This window comes from Oppia nitens, unplaced genomic scaffold (genome assembly GCF_028296485.1).
Source record: "Oppia nitens isolate AA-2021 unplaced genomic scaffold, nextdenovo-longstitch-racon4-pilon3 scaffold5_pilon_pilon_pilon, whole genome shotgun sequence".
Taxonomy (NCBI): Eukaryota; Metazoa; Arthropoda; class Arachnida; order Sarcoptiformes; family Oppiidae; genus Oppia; species Oppia nitens.
Genome location: NW_026533243.1, coordinates 1,976,025 through 2,003,074, shown reverse-complemented (window position 1 = coordinate 2,003,074; position 27,050 = coordinate 1,976,025). Strand labels below are relative to the sequence as shown.

Below are 27,050 nucleotides of genomic sequence, written 5' to 3'. Positions count from 1 at the left end.
AATTGTTAGCAAATTATTAAATCATTTGTTATTTATTTTTACAATTGTTTGTATATTATTTTCTATATATATATATGATTCATATACAGTAAATATATAATTATATACATAGACTTTCTGACATAAAATGAGACATTGTTTGTATTTTTTGTGTAATATTTTTAATTGTAATTTGTTTTATCTAAAATTTACGCATAGAATTTATAGAAATTAAAATTGTTAACTATATTGTCATAAAAGCTAATAGACTTAAATAATGTTATATTTTTATTATATAAATAATCTAAAAAATATCATATATTCCAATAATTTACATTACATTGTCTCATTTTATATTGTCAATTAGTCTACATAATATATATATTGAGTGCAATTTTGTTTACTGATATTTCCAATTTTCCACACAATTTGTATACATGAATACTAAGTTTTTAGTTTTATTAATTTTATAAAAAAGTATTTTTTAGCCAATATTAGCGATGTCTTCAATAATAATACTAATAACAACAATTTAATTGTTTTATTAATTTTGCTCACAAGTGTATTATTTTTTACTAATAATTTATCTATATATATACAGTAGGAAAAAATTTAAAACATAATATTCATGTCATTATTATACAGTATAATACCTCATTTTTACTATATGTTATGTTAAATTATTGTATGTATACATCGATTCTCTATTTCCTCCCCCTCCCCAAAAAAAAAACAAACAAATTAGCTATCAATCTGTATATAATTAATGTAACAAATTTATTGTCTGATAATCTATTATTAATATTATTTATATCAACGAAACAGTCTGTGGTTTTAAAGAGAAATTATTTCTAAAAGATTTTTTTTGGACGCAAATTTCTATACTGTTTAAATTTTATCTGTAAATATATATACAGTATATTAAAATTATATAAAAATTTATATATACTTATATAATGTATGTCTATATATATAAATTATAAATAATAGATTTATTATTCTGACTGAAATCTAATGAAAGAAGTATATGTAAAAATCTCAAATAAAACAAAATCAATGCAAAAGTAAAGCTAATTGTTGACAAAATGTGAAATTCAAAAAATTTTCTGTGAAAACATGTTTCGCATGTCAATTGATTAATTATTTTACAATATTATAAAAGAGATATTAATAGTGTTTTTAATATTTCTATCATTTGATCCACACGTGAAAAATATCTACAGTTTTCTGATTCAATGAGAGTGTTATTTAGTTATAACTTATAAGCGATAAATACTGTCATTTTTACCCAATAGTTAGCTATTTATGGTTAGTCTCGAAATAAGTTTATGAAAAATCAGGTTTAAAAGTATTTATAATTAATGCATATTTGAAAAATGCTAAATAAAAAAACAAGATTGTAAACAACTCATTTTGATTTGCTAGCTTAATATAATCAAGTTTAGCAAAAATAAATTTACCCGGATCACATTTGTCAGATGCACTATTTTTTAATATAGTAGCAACTTTAAAATACACACACTGTAGTTGTTATTTAACTAAATTGTTATCAGATTTGATACATATATATATTATTATTATTAAATTATAATTTATTTACAATAAGATAGATTTAGCATAAATATTGATTGCACAACAATTATATAGCCAAACAAAATCCAGTAAACTTTTTAATTAATTTATTATTAGATTAATTGCACATTGAATTGTATTTTTTTGTTTAGTTCAATTTTATTTAATAATATAATTAATCAGATTTATGAATTTATTATAATAGGCTTTTGGATAATTAAAAGTCATTGAAGTGATTAAAAGAAATTGCATATACAAAAAAAATATTATTTAATAAAATGATTAATTTAATTAATATTCAAATTATAAATAATACCAAACATAATAAACTGATTCTATAGTTGTGTTTATAAATTAAATCAAATTTATAATAATATAAAAAATTAAATATAATGACGTCTTATTTTTGTTAATTACAAAAATGAACAATGCTATTTTAAGTGAACTTAAGAAAATTTTCAAAATCTAAGTAAATATATATTCAAAAAAATATTTTTAAGGATGCTGGTTAATTTATAAAATGTTTACATTATAATTATTACATTGATTAGTGTCATGACTCATGATAATAAAATATTTATATTTTTTAAATTATATTATATTTATAATTATTGTTATAAAGCTAAAAAATAGAAGAAAAACTATTATAATGATATAGAAAATGCAAAATTTAAATATTTACTGTATATGAAAAGTTTATTTAAAAACATTTACTGTTTAATTTTCATTAAGCTTAAGTCAGCAACTTTTAAATGTTTGATTTATTAGTAATTAATGATTGTATTAGTTTTTTGACTGTCACTTCATGTGTGTTTATATTTAAAAATTATTTACAAAACTATAAATTACAAGCTAGCGTGAAATATTGGCCATGGACCATTGGTTAATTGTATGTGTGTATGGGGTCAGTACAGGTGATATGTGATCACCCGGAAAATAGTCGTGTGTCCTAAATAACTGAACCGACTGTCCCAATAGAAATTGCAAAATTATATTTATATATATTATTGACATTGATTTAACAATTAGTTTTATTCATTACAAAATAAATGTAATATAATAACTCATATATTTTTTATACATTTCTAAATATTGTAAATTTTATGTTTTTGTTAAATATATGAATAGATTTTCTTTTATTTTTTCTAAAACAGTGTTTTGCATATTTTAATAATACAATTTACAAATTTTATACCATATGGTCCATATCTCACATAAAATGGCTAATACTGTTAATAGCTAATACAAACTATTAATCTGAAATGTCAATAATATTTAATATTAATAAATACAGTATATTATCATTACTAATATGGTATACAATAAATGCGGAATTTAAACGCCAAAAAATCACGTTATGATACTATAAGATACACAGAAAATTTGCTTTTATAAACATACTATAAATACAGTAAACACAAACAAATAGAGAGATTATATATATATATTTGTTGATATAGTTTAGTTGTTTTAGTTGCTTATAATCCGATTTCAACCGGACTCTCACTGTCTGATCGAGTAATTGAAGTAAACTAAAGAGTCGACTGCAAAAATCATTTCATCAAAAATTAACATTAAACTGATGGCAACAATGATATGTTGTGCGCTTCTCATATCTGCTACCTTTACTGGAGAAGCACTTATCCATTTTCATAATGATGTCTATATTTGACTATACAGTACTATACATATGCAGTGAAAAAATACATACATAAAGCATTAGCAATCGATATTTGATTGACAATAAATTGCTTTTATTTATTTTTTTCTTCAAACTATGTATGTGTTTGTGCTATTCATTAACCAGAATATACAGAATCCTTAACTTTTTTGTTGTTTTACTAACGATCGATGTTATTGTTGTATTAGTGAGAGGACTGTTATGTTGTGCTGACACACACACGCATCGGCACAACTGCACCATTGGATCGGTTGCGTAATCATCGGCAACAGAGACTGTGAGAGAGAGAGAGAGAGAGACTTGTGTTACGACATTAGGCAACAAGTATTTTCAATGTCAGACAACTGCAGACATTATATTTGAGGTATAAAATCGTTTATTCAATATAAACATGAGTTCAGTCTCTCAGTGAAAGACTCGATGAATAGATATATATATATATATTTAATAATAATATATAACTTATAAGTTATAACACATAAAGAGAGAGAGAAAAAACTAACAAGTAATAGCTATTGGACTCTCTATTTTAAAATACAAGTGTTTTTTCAATTGAATTTACTGTATAGTAGAGTAACTGTAGTGCTGAATGTGTGCCAAAACTCTATCACATCCACCCTATCATTGTATATATAATAAACGGTATATACTTGTATATAAAATTTATATATAATAATATTATTATTATTATTATTATACTATTAAGCAAATGTTATACTGTATTGCATAGTACTTATTAATGTACCAGTATATATAATAATAATAATATCGTTCACAGTTTTTATTTTTGCTGATTATTCAAAAAAAAATTTATCAATAACTAACACTGACTATATAAAAATAGTAGCATATTTGTGTGTGTATTAGCTATAAATATATATACACTACATATATTTGATTCAAACGTTTAATAATTAAATTTGAGAAAAATAAATATCGATTTATTGTGATTTTGAAATACCAGTGAAACATATTGTACTATAGATTTATACTAGTATTTCCCAATAGTATATATATTGATATATAAACTGTTAACTCACTACAGTAGTTGTTAGTATTGAATATTTTTTATAACTTTTAACACATTTGTTTCAAACATTTATGATATTTATAAAAAAAAAATATATATATATAGACTTGTTACTTTTATCAAATAAGTTATAATAATAATTTTTTTAAATTACAGTTAAAAAATAAAAATAAAACAACTATGGATAATACTAATTTAGTTTTGAACAATAACTGTGTATCCGATGGCAAGCAATACGTGAATCAAAATTGGTTTCAACAACACTTACCCTTCAATAATAAGAAACTATTTGAAAGGTAAGCCAATTGTTGTATCGTAAAAAAACTATTTTACAATTATATTATTTTTAGTATATATATGTCTGTGTGTATGTTTTATTATTCAAATTGAAAAATCAATTATCTACAACAACAACAAAATAAAATATTTAATAGTTCATTAATCAAGTTAAATGTAATTATACACAGTTTATATATATATATATAAACATTAAATAATTAAATTAATGAATATTTCGTGCGAAAAAAATAATTATTTCTATAGTAATTTGAATGCCATTTGAAGACAATTGCATAACTAATACAATGACATATCAAGAATATTCTGTGTCAAGAATTTTGCAATTGTAATGTTTTTATTTGTAATTTGTATAAAAGTTTTTATAAATAATCTGAGAGTGAAATAAACTTTAATAAGAATTATAAAATAAAAGATAATTTTAATATTAATATACTATTAGTAACGCTAATATTATAGTAAAATTTTATTGTAAATTTAATTATTTATTAATAGTATCCGATAATACAATAATGATGATTATTATAATAATATTTTCTATAATTTTATGTTTGACACTTGTTAGACAACCATAATATATTAGAAAATACATTATCTGTTTTTAAAAACAAAATATTCTGTAATTTAATTTCTTATTTATTTATCTATACCTCTATTTTGTCTCTTTTAATTGGTTATCTCTTTCTCTCTCTCTCTCTCTCTCTCTCTMTATATATATATATATATATATATATATATATACTGTGGCAACAATCAATAATTAAATTTTAGCAAAATTAATTAATTTTAATATTACTGTATATTATTAAAGTGTTATCGGTATATATTTTTATGTAATCTATATAGTGTTATATCTGTTGATTTTTAATTTGTTTAATTTTATATTATTTTTACTTTATTCTCAATATTTATAATGTATAGTTGAATGTTTCAAACAATTTAATATATGATTTTCAGCAACATTTGCAAAATACAATTTTTATATGTTTGAACAGCAATTACTGTATAATGAAAATAATAAATACATATAAATATTGAGAATAAATTTTATATTTGTATAAAAACTACATTTATTTATACATTTGTTACTGAAATATCTATTAGTCAAAATTGTTGGAAATTTTATGATTCAGCAGAATTTTTTTAGAAAATTTTTAATTATTATTTATTACAAAATATAATTTGCATTTTTAAACAATATACATATATAACATTTTTCAGTCTTTTATAGTTTTTTGCTGTATTTATTTATAAAAGTTTGTTTTGAAAAATATTACCAAAAAACTAATCACTAAATGCTTATATCAGTGAATCATTAGAGCTTCACATGGCTTTTTTAAATAATAATATTGTTTATTATTATTATTATTAATAATATATTTATAATATCAACAATTTTTATCGTTTCACATGCAATAAATTATACAATATTTTAATCTTTTTATATGTTTTTTGTCCAAACAAAGCGTGTTTTGTAATAAAATTATGTCTAAAGTGAGACTCAAAAAAATTAGTACGATATTTAAGTTCATTTATACTTTAAGATTAGATTGAGATTTTTGTTTATTGATTACATAACTAATATACAGAAAATAGTCATTTATATTTAAATAATATATTTATAAATTAATAACATATCAAATGTTTAATTTTTTTCATATAATTTTAATAATAATAAATATTAATATTAATTGAAACTTGTTTGTCTATTCTATGGCATAATTATAAAAATGTCATCGATAAAATTGTTGTCATTTTAAACTTTTGGCAAAAATACTAGTAATTTGATTAATGGTAATTTTGTTTTGTTTGTTTTTTTATCCTGATATTTTATCCCATTAGGCATATCAATAAAATTTGTATATTAGAAATGTTTGATTAGAAGTATTAAAATTAAAATTAAAAAATTTAGATAAACATTTATTAAAAGCATTTTTATCCATAAATAGTATAACTTCAAACTTTTCAGTCATTTTTTATTGTCTTATAAATTAAAAAAAAAGATTATTAATTTATATTTTTAGTTTTTCCAAAAATTCTATAAATGATAATTATTTTTTTTTAAAGATATAAATTGTCATAAATAGCGAATCAATGAAATCACAATAACTAAATAGATATCAAATGAGTAATTAGTAAAAGATAGCTTTCAATGACAAAAATTACTGTAAACTATTTATAATAAAATACTGTATATTATACCACAAAATAAAAACAACGATTGATTTTTAAGATAAACATTTTATTAAAAACTCCTGAAATATTAATAAAATTCAAGTCTAGTTTATCACAATTTATTGAACTCTTGTTTATTAAAAATTATGATTATTAACTATTTATGTTTTAAAAATGCATTTACTCAATTTGATTAACCCTATTGATAGGCAAGTAATAAATTTATATAATTTTTTTTATTTATTTAATTATTTTTGTTGTTGTTTTATATTTGACCCAAATTTTGTTTATCTTATACTAATGAAATAAATTTTTAAAACTGATTTTTAAAATAGAAATTACATATGCTAATTTTTGTTGTTATACATAAAAACTTATTTGTTATAACTTACAATAAATTATATAATAATATGATATAATAGGTAGGAAAGTATATGATTATTATTAATATTTGAAATTATGATTACATTATTATATATATATCTCATATCTTTAACTTAATAAAAAAAACTTGAGTGGAATGTAATTATAATAAAATAGTTATGAAATTGTATTTATCTACTAAAACATAATATAATATTACTCCATAAGACAGTGTATCATAATATTAATATAATTGTGTTTCAGTACACGTGTCCCACAACTCAAGGATTTTTAATTACAACTATTAAATATTAATAAAAAAAATGTCCGATTTATTTGCCATATTATAACAGCAGAATAATTTAGTTAAAATATATTCAAAGAATATATATAATAATATAACAATTGGATTCAAATGCATACAATCATAGGACGGGATATTTAACCACAAAAAAACTGTTTTCAAAATAACTGTTTTAATAGTTTTATCTAAATTAACGCCAATTTTCAATTACTTTTTCATTACTATCACTAATCAACTTATGTTTCCTTATTTATATATAAAAAAAAAACATTTTAATTAACATATACTCTACTCGTTGTTAAAGGATTGTCTCTACTTTTCCTGTTGTTGTTTGAATCTCTTTCTCCTCTTTACATAGAATTATAAAGAGGAACTGTATCCACACAATAAATCATACCCTTCCCAATCATAGTTATTATTGTCTAACATTCCTGTACTGTATTAGTTACGTTTGAGTATATTTATGTATAGAAACATATTGTTTGCAACATTAGCATAAAGTTTATTCTCTATTATTATTTTCAATAGTAAACAAACATAATGTACTGTATTATCACCAAAAAAAAAGAAAAGATAATAAAATTTTAATTTAATTTGCTATAATAATAATGTTATTATTATTGTTACGTATAATAAACAAAAATAATATCATATTTATAACCACCACAACCAGTATAATATAAGTATGAAAAATAAGCGCAAACACATGTATTTGTAGCAAATTTGTTGGAAAATTACCGAATTTTTCTAATGTTTGTATAGTTTATACGTTATTATATATGTTTGACTAATCTGTGAAGTGTTTTGTTATTGAGTTCAATAATCTAATTAAATATTTGAGTTTAATTAATTAAGTTATCAAAGTTTATTATACAATACTTGTTAGGAAAAAAAGGTTTTCAAAACAAATGTTTTTATTACATATTATATAATAGTCACTAATGAGTTATTAGTTTTAATTGCCACAAATTTGTTATACACAATTTTTTTTATTTTTTCAAATAACCTCTAAAAGGACAAAAATTTCATTATATATATTTTTTGAATGCATGTAAAATAGTTATGTAGATGATAAAAAAAATGAATATTTAGGCTATTAAATAATTTTTAATTGAATTTATTTTATTGTTTGTTTAATTGATAAAATTGCAATGTTTCAGATAAATTTTGTTTATTATTAAAATTGACATAATTTCTAAAAACTTATTTTTGTTATACAATATACACAACAAACAGTATCTAATTATATGTATAAAACTATTGTCTTTAATAATAAAAACTATTTAGAAATCTTTTATTATAATTTTTATTTGATATTAAATATATTTGTTGCATAATATATTATGTAACGGTTTTTCTATTAAATCTAAGTTCACAAAAAACAAATATTGATTCAACAATTTTTTATATGAAAAAATACTATCTAAAATTATATTATATCTATTACAGTAATATATTGTATTTTACTATAATTTATAAATTATTTGTTCATTTTATTATTATTTGTTCATTTTATTATTATTAATAATTAAATTTAATCAAATAATACAGATTATTATAAAATTTTATTATTTACAACAAGAAATTTAAAGAAATTACAATAATAAATATATAAATTATTTATAAAAAAATTTATAAAATAGACATTTATTATTTTGAATTCTAAAATATGTGTTTAATGATAGTAATTATAATTCAAAATTTTTAATTTTTTAAAAGTTTATTATATATTAATACTTATTATTATTTTAAGAATCTATTGTAATCTATTACAATATTTATAAGAAAATAAATAAATTCTTACCATGACATGTACTCTTGATTACAAATAAATTATAATTAATTTTTTTATTATATTAAAATAAATAGCAATTCATTATTTTTCATTGACATCTATCCAAGAGAGAGAGAGAGAGAGAGAGAGAGAGAGAGAGAGAGAGAGTTTGCATTTATACTATATTATACATATAAAGACCGATCAATTGTACGATAATTATGTTTTCAACAAACAAATAAAACAAATAAATAATAATAATATAACATTAATAAAATAAAACTAAAATAAATTTCTTATCAAATAGTAATTAATTTTTTTTGACTTTCCTATTGCATTCAAAAGTTCAAATATCACGCTTTCATATTATAATTTGTAAGCAAAAAAAATAATAATAATAACTTTGTTATTATATTATAAATACTGTTTAAAAATTTAGTATTTAGTTATTATATAATTATCATTTTTTTATACAAAAAATTATTGTTTTTAATTTAAAATATATATTTAAATCGATATAATTATAATTATGTCTTGTGATATTGCTTTTACAATTTGCATAATTTCCTTAAAGCTAATAAATATTTAGATATGTTTTTTTAAAATATAAATATTATTTCATATAAATATGTTAATTAGGTCTCGCATTTATTATACAACCTAATAGTCTCAGATAAGTAACTAAATAACAAAATAGTGTTATTATTCGTACATATGATACATATATAAAGTAAAATATTATAATTTTTGTTTGATTAATATGTGACCAATAAAATAAAGTTTTAAAAATATAGTTTTGCACTCAATATTTGTTGGACTCTCAGATTAAACAAATTTTGTGTACGAATTATTAGATACTGTGGGGTAGAAAATAACAAAAAAAATATTATTTTTTATTTCAACATATTTTTTAAATGTATTATTATTGTGCAAAAAATATTCATTGGCATTAATTCAATGCAAATGTATATTAATTTTATTAACAATTTTTATTAATAATGATTGAAACACGTGCGATAACATATAGCAAAAATCAAGTCATATCTGGTTATATGTTATAAACTGTTTGTGAAATTTATTTTTTATATAAATTTACAGTATATATCAGTGTTGGCAGAGACAAAGTACTTGTATAATACAATGTATAATACAATGTATAATACAATGTATAATACATTGTTAATTTTGTATACAAACAAAATTTAGTGTCACCTAATGTTAAAAGTATTGATATAAGAAAAGTAAGCCATGTTTTATAATAAATATAGATTTAATATTTTTATTTTAAATTATTTCATTTAAATTATTTAAAACGACGATTATTATAACAATAATGCATTTTCTATCAATTATATTTTTAATAAATTTTTTTAACATAGTATATATTAGTTTTTGAAATTGTATAATACTAGCTTACATTATACTGTACTATACAAAGTCATAATTCAAAACCTTGTATTTTTCCAACCCTGGTATATATATATATATATATGTATATCATAAATGCTAATACCAGCATAAATTGCACAGTTATCACTTGATAGTACAGTAGTATTGGGTGAGTAAAGAGGGAAAGGTAGATAATGTATCGTATCGAAAACAACACATCCAAGGCTAACCATTTACGAGACTATAACCTCGATATCAATTAATGGTGTTATCAGAGGAAAAAATTAAGACATATGAATGACAAATAATTGCTATATTATAGAAAACGTGACAACATCTTTATATACACCTTTATATACACCCATATATATATACTCCCGTTCCCCTTACACTTGCAGACAATCCATGATTATCTTAAATAGCAATTCAATAGTATTAATACATTTTTCCACTTATTGGTAGTTCAATGATAACTTAGTCTATTAGTTTCAATGACAATACAACGCCAGTAACAACAGTACATGTGATGCAAAATTAAACTGTCATTTGAAACCTAAATATAGATTTTTTTTGTTGCTTTTAATAAATGCATTTAATATTATGTAAAATGTGATATATTATACGTGTTGTAATAATTAATATACTGTAGATGTAGAATAATGATAAAATAAAATTTTAAAAAACATTTTTTATGATAAATATTTCTTGAATACGGTTTTTTCAATACACAAGTGTTTAGTTATAAGTAAGTTAAATAAAGTAGAAAAAGACATTTTTTGTATTGACACAAATTTTTTGCCAACAATTTATATATACAGTATATATATATATATATATTTAGTCATTTTATTTATAATAAAAACTAAAAACATATGAAATATATATTAATGTATTTTTAAATGAAATGTTCAAGTTTTTTTAGTTTCATTTCCTTTATTTAATATACTGTAATTAAATTATATATAATTTCAGTAAAAATTGAAAACTATTACTGTATATTATTTAAGCATTATTAGTTATTTATTATTTTTAGTTAAAATATAGTTATCGATGAATATTACTACAAAATTATAAATGTATAATAAGAAAAAATTAGAAAATCTTGTTATCAATTAACAACGGTTTAAATAATATAATGTTTGCAAAATAATTAATGAGTTAAACACATATTTTAGTTATTTTCCTTTTAAGATACACTGTATATATATATAGTATATATTATTAAAATGATAGTAACAAAAAAATGATATAATAATTGTATTGATACATGTTATATAACTGTTTGATTATTGTACGGGTAGTGAACAACATTATTAATAAAATGCAATTAAATATATAGTACTTTAAAAAAAATTGCAAATTATAGTATAAAAATTATGATTATATATTTCCATACAATTTTGTTTGTCTCATTGATTATAGGATAGACTTTTTACCAAAAATTTTGAATCAATTTTTTTAAAATGTGTGAAATCATCGCATACTTATCCATATCTATATATAATTATTAAAAAATAAGTTTGCATTTCATATCCATATTTTTAGCGCATATACAGACTAAATATTTTAGTTAAGAAGAATTTGAAAGAAAAATTATTTTACATATTAGTAATTAATCAACAATTTTCACATATATTTATTTATTTTTAAATTTATTGAACTAACATATTTTAACATATGATAATATTTTTATTTAATATATATCTGACACTTATATTTTTAAAATCGGCTGTACTTTATATACAGTATATATTATTTAGTCTTTTTAAAAAATATGTTATATAATTATTAAATTATAATTATTTTAATTTTTTAGTCGATTGTATAATAATATTTTATAATTACTTAATTAATTTTTATGTCTGAAAAAATTAATCGAAAACACGTGTCATTTATTTTAATAGATTTTTGTTTGTTATTACGTTAGACACACTATACATACAGTATATTATAAATGATATTTTTATTTATTTAATTAATATGATATTATATACTGTATATATATATATATTTAATTTGATAATCTAATAAATAAATGGCATTTGATATTTATCAAGAGAGAGAGAGAGAGAGAGAGAGATATCTACTGTGTATTTTCAAAATAAAATCATTTAATTTAATTGCCACAAATATATAAACGATTCATTGCACTTATCATGCGATCATTTCCTTAAAAATTGAGAGTCAAATACCGGTATGAACTGAATTTTGCCAATAAATATAAAAACTGTGAAAACACTACTATAGTAGTAATACTATCTCAATAATAATTAAAATTATATGACATGATGTTTGGGTATTTGTATTTATCATATATCATATAAATACTAATATTTAAATTGGATATTAATTCAAATATTTAACAACAACAATAATAATAATTTAAGTCAATGTTTAAATTTCACTTATAAATGTTATACAGTATACCTACACTTTTTAGTTTGTTTTCTAAATGCTGTTAAACTGATCAGTATTTTTTTATATTGTTTTACAATATGTTTTTGTTTGTATTTATATATATATAATAGTTGAAAAATCTTATAATAATAAAAAGATATGGTATTAAAAAATGCTTACTATTCTAATAATTTACTATTTTTAATAGTTGGAGTTATTTTTCCAAATATTATTAATTAAGTAATTATTATTATTAATAATAATGGATTGTTTTTTCTATAAATATTATAATAAAAATCTATACTATTGCTTAGTCACTAATTTATTTTATGGTTTAGCTGCCAATTGCTGTTTTAGTATTTTTTGTGATATACTAATATTAAAGTTATTTATTAAAGATATCGCAAATTTTCTATTAGATTAATATTTAATTTAAATATTTGCATTTATTCTATAAAAAACAACATTAATTGACACATGTATTGAAAGAGATCTTTTTAATAGATGTTTATTATATATTATATTTATAAGTCATTGAATGTATTATAATATATTCATCATTGTTATGAGGGAAACTGTAAATCTAGAAATTAATAATATTAAAGTATAGATATATATATTTATTTATTTAGTGTATATCATATATTGAATATTAATTTGTCATCAGATATTTAGTAAATAAATTTGATTTTTTATATTTATCGTTGTGTAATAAATAAAGTTTATATAAATTTCTATTTTTATAAATTTATATAAATATATTTATATATAATTTAATTTACAATATATAAGTTTACTGAATGATTGACATAACGCCAGCTGTAACTGTACTGTAAATGTAAGCCAACACTCTCGTGATCACTGTTTTAATAAAATACATATAATATATATATTTAAACAGATATTATCTTAAATTTTTTTATTAAAAAGTAAATGTTTATTATTATTATTATTTTTAAATGCTTAATTTATTTTACTACAATTAATTGTATTTAGATATACAATTGTTAATGATGTTGTAAAATATAATTTTATTATTGGCTAAATTGCGTAAGCAATTTTTACAATTTAATATTTTAAAATATAAATTATATGTTATAATTAAATGAGACATTTAGTTAGATTAGTGAATAGATTTTTAAAAATTTTGTTTATACTTTTAAAAAGTTGCTTCAAGTAAAACAACTAAATTCTTGTATTGCATTTGTTTTTATTATTAATAATCGATTATTTGACAAAAATAAAATCACTCATTAGTAACAGATTTGATTTTAATTTAACATTTAATATACTGTATATAACTGTAAAAAATTAACTAATTATTATTCTCCATATGTTTGCCGGTGTTTAATGTAGTGATGAAAATGTTTTAAATTCTGGCCAAACATTATTAAACTATAATATAATATATATATGACTGGAAAACAGGTTACACTATTAAAAGGTATTTTGTGTGTTGAAATTATACAGAATTTAATATGTATAATAAATTTAGACCATATTTCAACAAATTTATTAATTTGATATACAATTTATATAAAAAAAATTAACTTTTGTTGTTGTTGTTGATAAATAACTAAGCTTTTATTTTAAGCTAAGCAATCAATTATTTGTTGATAATAATAATAATAATAAATTACGATATATTACTTGTAATCATAGATTTTTAAATATATATTTTTTCTGTTTTTCCTTATATAATATCTCTATTTATTCTAATGATTATGTCATTAAAACATTTAGAGAGTGACTATATGTCATAAAAATTACAGTAGAAACGAGAAATTATTACTTTTTTGAATAATTTGCTTGAAATAATTGATTATTATTATTATAAAATTGTTTTTTTTTTAAATTTTAATCGTTTGTTTCTTTTGTGTGTTTTTTAACAGTAATCTAAACTTTACTCAAATAATGGCAAATAATAATAATAATAATAATACTCCTGAAGACGAGGACACGACTAATCAGCGCAAGAAGTCATCGAGTCGTGTATGTATTTAATTGAATTGGTTTTTATTATAATTAATAATTAAATTTAATTAAAATTATTTTTATAATAATATAAATATTAAAATTATAATTTTTATCCTAACTTATAAGATTTATTACCATTTTTACTAATAATAATAATAAGACTAATATTTGTCAATTTGTTAGTTAGAGTGAAAACAATTGAGTTATGAAATAATTATAAAAATTATGAAAAGAAACTATAATGGGTTGAAAACCAATATCAATAAATTAATTTACTTTAATATTATTTTAATTATTATTGATTTATATAGCTATTACTTTTACATGTATATAATTTATATATATATACAGTACAATATATATTATCATCATTTTATAGTAATACCTGAGGAAATAAACAAAATTTTTGCATAAAGAAAACAAAGAAAAATTTTTCATTTTTGTTGTATTTAGAAATTGATCCAAATTTTTACTTTAAAGTAATAACTGAATCGATAGTTGCACCCAATCCTTAACCCCAACCGTCTAATTGTATGACTTTTTCATATTTGACATTAATTTACTTGACTTTATATACAATATTTCATTTATCAGTTATTCTCTCTCTCTCTGAAGGGGACACTTGTGGTCATACTTAAGGCATATTAGTTAATAGTAGTATTGTTTGATAAATAATTTGATTACAAAACAATTAAAAACTAATTTTTATTTTTCTTAAATTTGTTTTTTTCTAAAACAATTACAAATCTATAAAAGCGACCCATATTTTCAACCAATATAAGCCTTGTAGCCATTTATTGATTATAATATAACAATAATATGAATAAAGTTTCTCAACTTATATTATTTTAATTAATTTTGCAAATTTAAATTAACTAACACTAAATTTTATTAACAAACAAACAAAATGTTTTTTAGACATTCAATTGCTGCTTATCTTGCAATATGTAATTAAGGATTTTATTTATTTATTGATATTTATAGGGAAAGTACTAATTTTCAATGGGAATAGTTTAGTACTTTTAGTCAGGCCTGTAGTCATTTATATAAATTTATTTATATATTATCTAATAGTAGTAATAATAATCTAAAATGATTGCTATAATGCAAACACACTACTCATTGAATTATGTTTTGAAAGTCACGTTTAAACTATATATTTGTGTCAATTCTGCAAATTATGACAAATCCTTTTTGATATAACTCTTCAGATTTGATAATAAAATATAAGGGATTGACATATTAAATAACAAGTGCCGACTCTTCTATGAAGCACCTGTATGTATATCTGTATGTATATCTGTATGTATATCTGTATGTATACCTGTATGTATGTATGTTGTTGTTGGGAAGGTCTAGTATGTGACTCGTGTCGCGTACACACTGTTATTAAACGACATTCACGTTTAGATAACAATTACAACATCACTAATGTAATACCCAAACGGGTAATATTCAATAGATATTCAGTAACTTTTTTTTAAAGGACGACCATATAAATTGCACTGGTAGTTTATTTATTAAAAAAACAATAATGCATTGCATACATATTAATCTACCTGTACTGATGTTTTCATGCATATAATTTATAAGCTTTAGGATAGTGTTATGTCTACAACTACTACCATAACTACCCGTCCTTTTGTGACAATTTCAAGGTGTTTCCCTTCATATAATTATTCACTTTTTATTTATTAAAACTATAGAGTAATTAAATCTATAGACTAATAATTATATTTACAATACATTAAGTTTATGAATGCATAATTTGATTGTTTGATAAATTTTCCAATTACTGTAATATATTTATATAAATATTAATTATATAATTTTTTTTATTGTTTATTACTTATTATAACTGTTGTTAAGTTTTAACTTTGCTAATTACTATAATATTTGATTTGATTTGTAGACAATAATTACTGTAAATTATACGATAGACTTTTTATTACTTTGAATTTAAGTAATTTGTTTTGATTGAAAAAATAGGAATTTTACTGTTTGTCTAAATTACATCTACATTACAATTATAAATATTTTTAGTATTTAAAAAAGTAAAAAAAAATTAAAGCAATAGTCAAAATAATGATACAATATAATCGTATGAATAAATAAATGAACTAACTGTATATGAGTATAATTTATAGATAATATAAATTATATTTTTAAAATATTTTGTAATAATAAAGATATTTAATATCTTATCAAATGATTTCCAATTTTATAAATAAAATTTTTAAAATTTATAAAATATAAAAATTATTTTATATAATAGTATTAATAATTAATTTTGTTCTGTTATCTTCACTAACTTTTATTATATAATATAATACAGTATATAAATTATGAAATTGTCGTGTGTATTAAAACGTGATTATATGATATAATTTATAATTGAATATATTTTTTCATACATTCAATTTTCTAAAAACCTTATTTTATTATCTAAATAACTTTATTTATTACGTATTTATTAAAGAAAATTTTGTAAGATTTTATAAATATTAGATAAAAATTTTATTAAAATTTAGAATTTCTAGTATTCTATATTATAATATTCTGAAATTAAATTATGTAAATAAACAATTATGTAAAAATAACTTATTTTATTGTTATAAAGTACAGTATATGTCAAATTTATTTAGATTATTATTGATTCAAGTTTTTCACGATATCTAATCTTGATAATTGAAAACTAAGAAATTTTTTAAATATATTTGCTAATTTTTAAAACTTGTAATTTATAAAAATAATTATGATCTAACATTTATAATAATAATTTAATGTATAATAATATTTAACACTTTATTTTATGAGTTAATGTATCTGACAATCAATATTTCATAAATACATGTACTGTTTTTATATGTTAGTATAATAGTTATTACCTATTTTAGTCATTATATTTTTATTATTATACGAGATAGCAAATACTTAAATCTCATAAATAATATATATTTAAACAACAAATATTCCTATAATATATATTCCTATATAATATAATATTATTTTAAATTTAAATATATTTTATATGATTCATGAAAGTAAAATATCTGACACTTAAACAAAATTAAATAATAAATTTTGTAATATTTATATTTAAACAATTCAGTTATAATTTCAATGTCATTATCACACACACACACACACACACACACACACACACCGGGATATAATGTATATGTGTTTTACTTGAAAAAACACGAGAGATTGCAAAGAATATGTTTTCTCAACACTTTCTCAAAAAAATGTCTTTCAATCGACCTCCAAGTCTGACAAAAATTTGTTTAAATATACATAATATTTATATAAATAAATGACTATTAGTTTTGATTTGATGCCAACAACTTTAATTGCTGAGACACCACTCATTCTGTTATTATATCAATAAATTATTTTTGCAATTTTCATTAGAAACACGTTTTTATTATTTGGCAAAGAAATTGTTATTTATTTTTATGAAATAAATCGGCAAAACACAGGTAGTGCTAATAATTTTCCTCATAGAATATATACACAGCATATATATACAGTATACATATAAAAAATATTGATATAACTATAAATCTATTGCCAATTTATAAATATACGCAATTTATTATAATTATAAATAACACATTTGACAGTATATATCAAATAACCTGTTATTATTAACTTATAATGTAATTAACAATTTGTAATCTATTTTCGCAACTAAACATTTGGTAAATTTAATTTAAATTTGAAATTTACAATATATTCTGATGTATTAATATCTACTCTATTTGTGGTCACATATTAGATATTTACAAAAATTATTTTTATGATAAATTATTTTAAAATCAATAGTAATGTGTGTGAAGGAAAAATTGAAGATAATATAGTTTACAATGTTATTGAAAATTTTATATACTTTAGTGCTATAAAACTTTACTAATTGCATAATACTGTATCAATTATTAATCGATGGTAACATTAAATAAAAATAATTTAAAATATTGATAAATTATTATATAATAAAATACAATATCTAAATATTATAATTATAGATTATATAAATACAATTTCTAATATATATTAAATTAAATAGATATACTTAAAATATTGTTTATATAATATATTAATTTCCAGTATTATACAAACAACAATTTTTATTAATATTAATAAATTTCTAGATAATTATTAATGATAATGATATTAGATTTTAAATATATTATATATAATTGGCGATTGATATTAATATTTAGGATCCATTATCTCATCGAATAATAGAGAAGCGCAGAAGGGATCGTATGAACAATTGTTTAGCAGATCTGAGTCGACTGATCCCAACTTCTTATCTTAAAAAGGTATTATTCAGTTCAGACATTTGATAGACCATTGAATTGACTGCAATTAAAACTATTGTAGTCTTCATCACTTCAGGGCAGAGGACGTATCGAGAAGACTGAGATCATTGAGATGGCCATCAAACACATGAAGCACTTGCAGTCGCATAAGTATTGTACAGATGACACCAAATGCGAATTATCCAAAAATTGCAATCTGGATGACGAAGAAAGGATTAGACAATACCGGTTGGGATATCAGGAATGTCTGTCTGAAGCCATACGCTTTCTCGTCGAAATCGAGGGTCTTTTCACTGGTGATGGACTCTGTCGGCGAATGATGGACTATCTTCACAATCATATGACAACACTTCAAAAAGGTTTGTATCAATTATTTGTTGGCCATTTGATCAACGAATAACACATTAATAAATCAATAGTGAATCCAGTGGTCAAAAATGGTGATATGAGTTCACAACAAATACTGGACGGCATAAGCAAAGTTCGGTCGCCGTCATTGTCAGAGTCGACCACTTCGGCCAATGAAAAAATGGATTTGGATAGCGATCTGTTCGAAACAAAACCATTGACACCAAAACCAGTAGTGACCAGTCATTTGCGGGAAATGCTAGAAAACAATAGTTCGGTCGCAAAACGCTCAAAGTCGTCGCCACACATCTCACTGACTTCAAGTCCAGTGCCAAACAATTACCAACAAAGCACTGATCAAAATGTTTATAACTTTAAAAAGGAAATTAAAGACCGTTTTCAGGCCGACCAGAAAGACGACGGACCGCCAATCAAGTCAATCTCACCGCTCAACGTTACCATCGATGACGAACGTATCTCTAACTCGAGTTTATCCTCACTTAACACTCAGGCCAGTGATCACCGCAGCGAAACATCCGGCTATTCATCCAACTCTTCGAGCAAATCACTTTCAACACAACAATCGGCCTCAATGTTTGTCCCCATATTTGCTTTACACCCTTCGGGCAACTATTATTTGCCACTAACGCTGGACGCGGCTCTCATTGGGCCACTCATCAGCTCTAAAGAAACAGACCTCAACTCATATCCCATATTACATCCAATCAATATAACAGTTAACTTTAGTTACCAAATGCCACAAATGTCGGTTCCGCTTGACTACAGTCGGCCGCCGCCACAAGTTTGGCCACCGATGTCTATCGTGCATTCGGGTCTCAATTTGGCGACACATCAGATGGAAAACAATAATACAACTAATGATAAGATTCATCAAAACCCCAATCCGTTTGCAGATAATATAAAATATGACAAATTTTGGTTGTCTTCGAGTCCAAAGTTTAGTCTTTTGCAGAACAAACTCAAGTGATAATTGATTCTTAATGTTTGTTGTCGTTATTGTTACTGAATGTTAACGACTTTTATCCATTTGTTAACCAGAAATTTAATGGTTTTTCATAGGATCTAATTTTGTATATTTTTTATTAATTGAATTGATAAGCGAAATGATAGGCAAAAAAATTTATTTAATTAATTTTATTCATTTTGTAAATAATAAGAGTATTTATAATTGAAATTTTTAAATGTTATTATTTTTATAAATTTTGTTCAAATGTTTCAAATAAAAATCATTTTTCAGAAATACTGTTTTCAATAATATTTTCAAAATGCATAACAATTGCAAAAACATTTCTAAACTTTCATATCAATTGACATAAAAAAATGATAATCAAATCAAATATAATTATCAAATTTAATTAAAAAACGATTACTTCATTCAGAGATTTATTTTTAAATTTAACACACTTTTTGTGGCGACTTCAGTGCGGCCAACGAGACACCAGTGGAGCCGAAACCTCCCTCTTGTCGTGCAGTGGTGTCCAAAGTGGTCTCCTCTATGAGTTCGGTGGCCGCTATCCGTTCGCATATCAATTGAGCGATTCGGTCGCCTTTTGTAATCACAAAGTCTTCGTCGCCAAAGTTAAACAAAATGACGCAAACATTTCCGCGATAGTCTTCGTCGACAACACCGGCGCCGACATCGATCGAGTTTTTCCAAGCGAGGCCCGAACGGGGCGCTACGCGACCGTAACAACCACTAGGAATGGCCACTTGAATATCGGTCTTCACCTATCGATGAAAATAATTAAAAAAAAACATCAAATGGTTTAGTCAAACAATTTTTGAGGATATTTGTGGCAAATATGATGACAAGCGGACGGTAATTGTCTAACCATTTGTTTGCCGCGTTTCGGGACAACAGCATCGTATGCAGCGTACAGATCATAACCGGCCGCTCTTTCCGAGCCACGGGTCGGAACAAAGGCGTTGTCCGACAATCGGGCAAATCTGAGTTTACTGACTGACTCTTTCATCGATGTATTCATTGTGTAATCTCTTGAAAACTGACGACAAATGTTAACAAAAACTGAATGAATGGTATCTTCTGTTTGATTCAAACGACACTTCAATACGAGATTTGCGCCGATTTTGTGACAAAATATTTTGTAAACATTTGGCGCCATATTCTAAGTCAACAATAATAATGTCATAAAATAGTGTGAATCTCAATGTGTGAACCGTTTGGTATATTACAGTATAATAACATTGGATTCAATTGTTTTGGGGAACAGTTTTATCACAACATTTGTTGACGTTATTCATAAAATTTCATCATTTTTTTATTGAAAATATTTTGTAAAATGACATAACTTTTAAGTTTCTGTAATATAAAAGTTAAGCCCTTTTTGAGAGATTGTCAATAAATAGTGTAGTGTTTGACAAATCATTGATAATATTGAAAATTAGCGCTAAATTCAAATTATTATTTTATGGTAACATAATTAAGTAAATCAGTAAATATTTAGTAATTAAATTAAATTTTATTGCAGAATCACATGTAATACAAAATTGTTATATAATTAATATTAATATATCACTTGTTATTAATTCATTACATTTATCGGAAAAATTTACCTTAAAATACATAAATATTTGTAGTTTTTAGTTGTATTTTATAGTAAAAGTCTTTGAATTAACAGCCGTAACGTCGGCGACAATGAGTTGTTGTCCATCACTTAATGACAATTCTTGTAATGATTTCTTGAGGTTACTTCTTGTCAATTCTTCGATTGCCTTAACGTTTCTCATATACAATGTTTTTGTCTTTCCTTCATTAGTGATGGTAACGATTCCCGGTTCTCTCATATGATAGTCATCGATAAGCACTTGTATAACATCTTCCAGTTTGTCACTCGGTTTGAGTGATAGTTGTTTCGTGACATTACTGCACACAAGACAGTCATCTTTTTTCTCGGCCTCATAAGTGTAAGTATATATGCCATCCGTATCATTAAAAATCATATTATTTTTCATATGTGGTGCACATGAGGTCACTATTTTAAATGCTTCGGTAGCGCACGCGGCCGCTATCACGGCATTAGTCGAGGCCACGGCTGGGATAATGTGTTTGATTACACCCTGTGTTAGACGATAGTTAACACCTTCAATGTTAAACTCTTGAGCCCTTTCTAGTGATTTATCAAAGATCCACTGCAAATGATTTGGATCGTCTCCATCGATGGCCACTCCATCACCAAATGGTTGCTCCTTTGGCCACAACAATACTTTCACGTATTCAATACAGTGTTCTGGAAGTCTCGGTGTGTGAGCTATAGTACAGAGCGGGTAATTGACTTGCGGTGGAAACAAATCTAATGTGCATTCAATACAAGGTGTGCCATAACCGGGAAGAATAACTCTGGCGTTGCCTTTGAAGCCTTCAGTGCCGCCATCGATGAGTGGAACAGTGGCCTCAACATCGCCGGTCTCTTCATTAAATTGAATCAAACTATAGACCATAGAATTAATCCATCGGCGGGCGACTATAGAGTCCAATCCACAGACAATCACTTGAAATTGACGATAAAAGTCTTCATCGAAGTCTTGTATTTGTTTGTGATGTGCAATGATATTACAGCCACTGATGCGCTCCATAATAGCTTTGGCCGCCACTAAGGCTTTCGGTTGGCCGATATCTTTGGTACGGAACAGGAACTGTCGGTTAAGATTAGAGAGATCTATGGTATCCATGTCTATGACATCGATATTCTTGAATCCCATGAGTGCCAAGTCTTTCAACAGTTCACACCCGAGACCGCCGGCGCCGATGACCAGTACTCTCACTTCTCTGACCATTTCAAGCACTTGAGGTGAGGCCACAAACCCGTCGACAACAAACGGTCCCATTCTTTCGGTTACTTTGCTTATGTGTGACCATCGCTTCGGTGGTTCAACAAAGGCTGACATCACTTATTGGGAACCGATTCACACTATTATTGCCAAACAATAATGTATTGATATATCAATTGTGAAGTCATTCACACAAAACGTTACCATTTATGACAAACATTTGCCTCCAAAATATAAATGTATTAAATGTTACAACAATTTAATGCAATCGACACTCACTTATGAATTTGTTATGTAATTTATGTACACATTGTGTAACTATTATATTATTATTTTTTTTAATTATATAATCAATGAAAGGATGTGATGAAACACCAATTGGTGACCAATTTTGGTGATAATCTGTACTTTATATGTATTACTATATATGTATTATTCATAACAACTAATCGGTTATTGAAGAAAATAGTGACCAAATGAGTTCAATGTTAAGAAGTGGTCATCAAAACGGCCATACATTCAATGATGTCATTTGCGATGATTTGTGTGAACTATTGCTGTCTTATCTGTCATTTGAAGAGAAGATTCGTCTGGAGTTTGTCTGCCGAAGGTTTCGCCATTTAGTTTACAATAGACAACGTGTCCTCCGAGTAGAGAACAAGTCATCGGGCAAAGACAATCTGTTCAAATTGATGGTCAAACGAGACTACTATTCAAATGATAAACAAATACTCATCAATAAGACAGCCTTCGAATCACTGCTGAAGAAGTGTAAAGCCATCCGTGAGATTGCGATCAGTTGTGAGTTCAATAACAGAGAGTTTGCATTGAAGACAATAACCAAACACTGCTATCATTTGTCGTCGATTTCACTTAATTTTCACGACATTAGCGAACATATACTTAAAGATTTTGGTCATAAGTTTGGTAATCAAATGATTGCCATTAACTTCTTGACCAGCAGTTACTCGCAGATTATTAGCACTGAATTTGATACAAATTATAAAAAACTAATCAAATTGTGTCCAAACTTGACTACACTGACCGGTGCTAAGATGTCGTATTTTATTGATGAAAGTGATGTATTAGTACCCAAACTGAAGAATTTAAAAATGTTTTATGAAGAAAGTGACGAAAAATTAATTGATTTGTTTGTTCAAAATTATAGTCATTGTCTTAAAAGTCTTCATATTTTAAACGGAATCTTTTGGAATGAAAATACATTGTTTTCGTTACTGAAGAATATAAAAAAAATTGAGAATTTAGAAGAATTGAAATTAACGTCAATTAAAGTCAAAGAATATTCGCCACAAATGGCTGTAAAAATTAAGAATATAGGCATCAAATGTCTTAAACTTAAAAACTTTTGTTTTAGCGCTCAAATTGAGTCATTAATTGTCTCAGATTTGCTTAAAAGTATAACAACTTATAATAATTTAAGACAATTAGAGTTATCGGCTTTTGGATCAAATTTTATTATCAATCAAAACGAAGAAATTTCTGTTAAATTATTGCAATCATCTAAACAATTGACTCATTTATCTCTAATGTCACTTAATTTAAGTGACAACTTCTTCAATGATATCCATATAAATTTGCCGCAATTAAGTCAACTGAATATCAGTTTTAATAATTTGATTACAAATCAAACTATGAATTCGTTATCAAAATTAAAGAATATATCTGTTCTTATAATAAGAGCCTCAAAGAGTCACATCATATCTAAAGAACGAATCGATGAGGGAATGTGTCAATTGATAGATAACTGTTCACAACTCAAGTCAATACAGTTTTTCTCGCGACCAAACATTACACATAAAACAATTGATGCGTTAATTGAATTGGCGTTAAAACGACCGAAAGTCCGTTACTATCATATGTTTGCTGACATTGATATGCGATCCAAATATAATCCATATTTTACTGTAATTGAGATCCAAAACTTACCAAACAATTTGAGTATTTCTACTAATTTTTAAAAATCATTTAATTAAATACATTTTACTGTAATTAAAAAACAAAACATCAGTTATGGTTACATAACAATACACTCACCCATTGATAACTTCAAGTAAAAGCTCTCTGTTTTGAAACAAACAAAAAATATGTTTATACTGTTGTTTTAAAAATTTTATTCATTTGTTAACTTTATTTATTATTTGGTGAATAAAAAAGATATATTAAAGTGAAATCGTTTAAATAAAAATCAAATGTCTTGTATTATTACATATTTATTATATCTAATAATCAAATTTTTGATGATTACCGTAAATATATTCAAATCATAGATTTTTATAATACAAATAACTTTTCTAAACCAATACTGAAACAGAATGTTTAACAATCAAATAACTTCTTCACATTTGTCTCAGTTGTGCCAAACGTTTCGATAGGTCGTCCTGTTCTGTAGACGCGGCCGTCGCTGTTCCAATGGAACCGACTTCTCCAGAAGGAAGTGCCATATTTAACTCGAGACTAAAAAGTAATTGATTAGAGATTAGAATTACTGGTAAGCAAAACACGAGATAGTGGTCATACCCGGCTTCGTCTGCCACTTGTTGCATAAGTTGGTCCACTTGATTCTCAGGTGCAGTAATAGTAGTGGTGGACGACATAGCGCTCTCCATAGTCTGTGTCTGGACGTCGAGGTCTTCAAATTGTTTCTCAAACTTATCCATAATCTGTGATATCTTCTCCAAATTCATTGACTTCATGGCCGAGTCCATGGCTTTGGTGACGCCGCCCAGTGATTGTGTGACTCGTTTGGTGGTAACTGCTGTCTGTACGCGAGAGGCCACGGCATCGATTCGGGCAGACATTCGCAGGTAATTTAACGCCTGATTCTTCTGGCGAATGGCATTTTCGGCGTGAATTCGAGCGCCTTCTAAGTTACCTATTGGTCGATAATAAAAGTCATCAAACAATTCACGTAACCATCAGATGATACCAGACCTACCCTTTTCAATGGCTTTCTTGAGCTTCAGTTTCTCAGTCTTCTCGTCCTTTTCACTCTTTCGTGAGTTCCGTTCCAACTCTTTGGACGCAAATTTCAAATTAAATAAGTGCTCTGAAAAAGAAATCAATCATATTATCAATCAATTGATCTCTTATTTATGACAATTCAGTTGATATGTCTTCAGTTGACAACATATCATCTCATTTGACATTTTAAAGAAAATGATCTTAAATTTACTGAATTAACTGTCAAACAACTTGTCAGAGCTTACGATTAATTAATGATACTTACTCTCCATTTTGTGGATCAATTCAAGTGATAATCTTATTCAACGGACAAACTATCTGCTGGTCTCTCGTTTTGACTGATGATTACAATAATTACAATCAAACTGTTGTTTGACTCACAATCACAACAACAACACAACAATCAAATGACAACAATCTATGAGTCATTCATTCAATTAATAGTATTTCAATTTGATGTCAGTTTTGTTGTGAAATCTGAAAACAATTTTCATATAACGTAACCAATAATTGGTATTATTGTAGGCTTTGTAGCGCTTAATGCATACAAAACATAATCATTATATGTTTATTGTGTATTGCATTGCATTTACATTGTGTGGCACACAGTTTGGGGGCACTTATTGTTTAATACAGTATTTTTC

At 24.0% G+C, this 27,050-nt stretch overlaps 4 protein-coding genes across 10 annotated transcripts; 1 reads left to right on the top strand and 3 right to left on the bottom strand.

Moving 5' to 3' along the window:
• The first annotated feature begins 3,333 nt into the window (after positions 1 to 3,333).
• LOC128960857 (uncharacterized) lies at positions 3,334 to 20,743 on the top strand. Of its 7 annotated transcripts, none has more exons than XM_054307000.1 (6): positions 3,334 to 3,596; positions 4,419 to 4,558; positions 14,854 to 14,953; positions 19,165 to 19,266; positions 19,328 to 19,625; positions 19,686 to 20,743. In XM_054307000.1, exons 2-6 carry the CDS (start codon positions 4,443 to 4,445, stop codon positions 20,600 to 20,602), a joined length of 1,533 nt encoding a protein of 510 aa, XP_054162975.1. In that variant the 5' UTR covers positions 3,334 to 3,596; positions 4,419 to 4,442; the 3' UTR covers positions 20,603 to 20,743. The 7 variants fall into 7 exon arrangements, with proteins under 7 accessions (XP_054162975.1, XP_054162976.1, XP_054162973.1 ...); XM_054307001.1 differs by lacking the exon at positions 3,334 to 3,596 and adding an exon at positions 3,722 to 3,874 and having other exon boundaries at positions 19,343 to 19,625; XM_054306998.1 differs by lacking the exon at positions 3,334 to 3,596 and adding an exon at positions 3,722 to 3,874.
• A 236-nt stretch (positions 20,744 to 20,979) lies between these two features.
• LOC128960990 (deoxyuridine 5'-triphosphate nucleotidohydrolase-like) lies at positions 20,980 to 21,808 on the bottom strand. The gene is made up of 2 exons (XM_054307180.1): positions 21,468 to 21,808; positions 20,980 to 21,363 (listed from the first exon to the last, which is right to left on the bottom strand). The coding sequence occupies exons 1-2, from the start codon at positions 21,756 to 21,758 to the stop codon at positions 21,031 to 21,033; spliced, it is 624 nt and encodes a 207-aa protein (XP_054163155.1). The 5' UTR covers positions 21,759 to 21,808; the 3' UTR covers positions 20,980 to 21,030.
• A 345-nt stretch (positions 21,809 to 22,153) lies between these two features.
• On the bottom strand, positions 22,154 to 23,652 carry LOC128960919 (NEDD8-activating enzyme E1 catalytic subunit-like). Its single transcript, XM_054307086.1, has one exon. It carries the CDS (start codon positions 23,539 to 23,541, stop codon positions 22,237 to 22,239), a length of 1,305 nt encoding a protein of 434 aa, XP_054163061.1. The 5' UTR covers positions 23,542 to 23,652; the 3' UTR covers positions 22,154 to 22,236.
• Positions 23,653 to 25,682: 2,030 nt separating this feature from the next.
• On the bottom strand, positions 25,683 to 26,898 carry LOC128961478 (charged multivesicular body protein 1B2-like). Its single transcript, XM_054307722.1, has 4 exons — positions 26,672 to 26,898; positions 26,381 to 26,491; positions 25,963 to 26,317; positions 25,683 to 25,899 (listed from the first exon to the last, which is right to left on the bottom strand). Exons 1-4 carry the CDS (start codon positions 26,676 to 26,678, stop codon positions 25,782 to 25,784), a joined length of 591 nt encoding a protein of 196 aa, XP_054163697.1. The 5' UTR covers positions 26,679 to 26,898; the 3' UTR covers positions 25,683 to 25,781.
• Between the last annotated feature and the right edge of the window lie 152 nt (positions 26,899 to 27,050).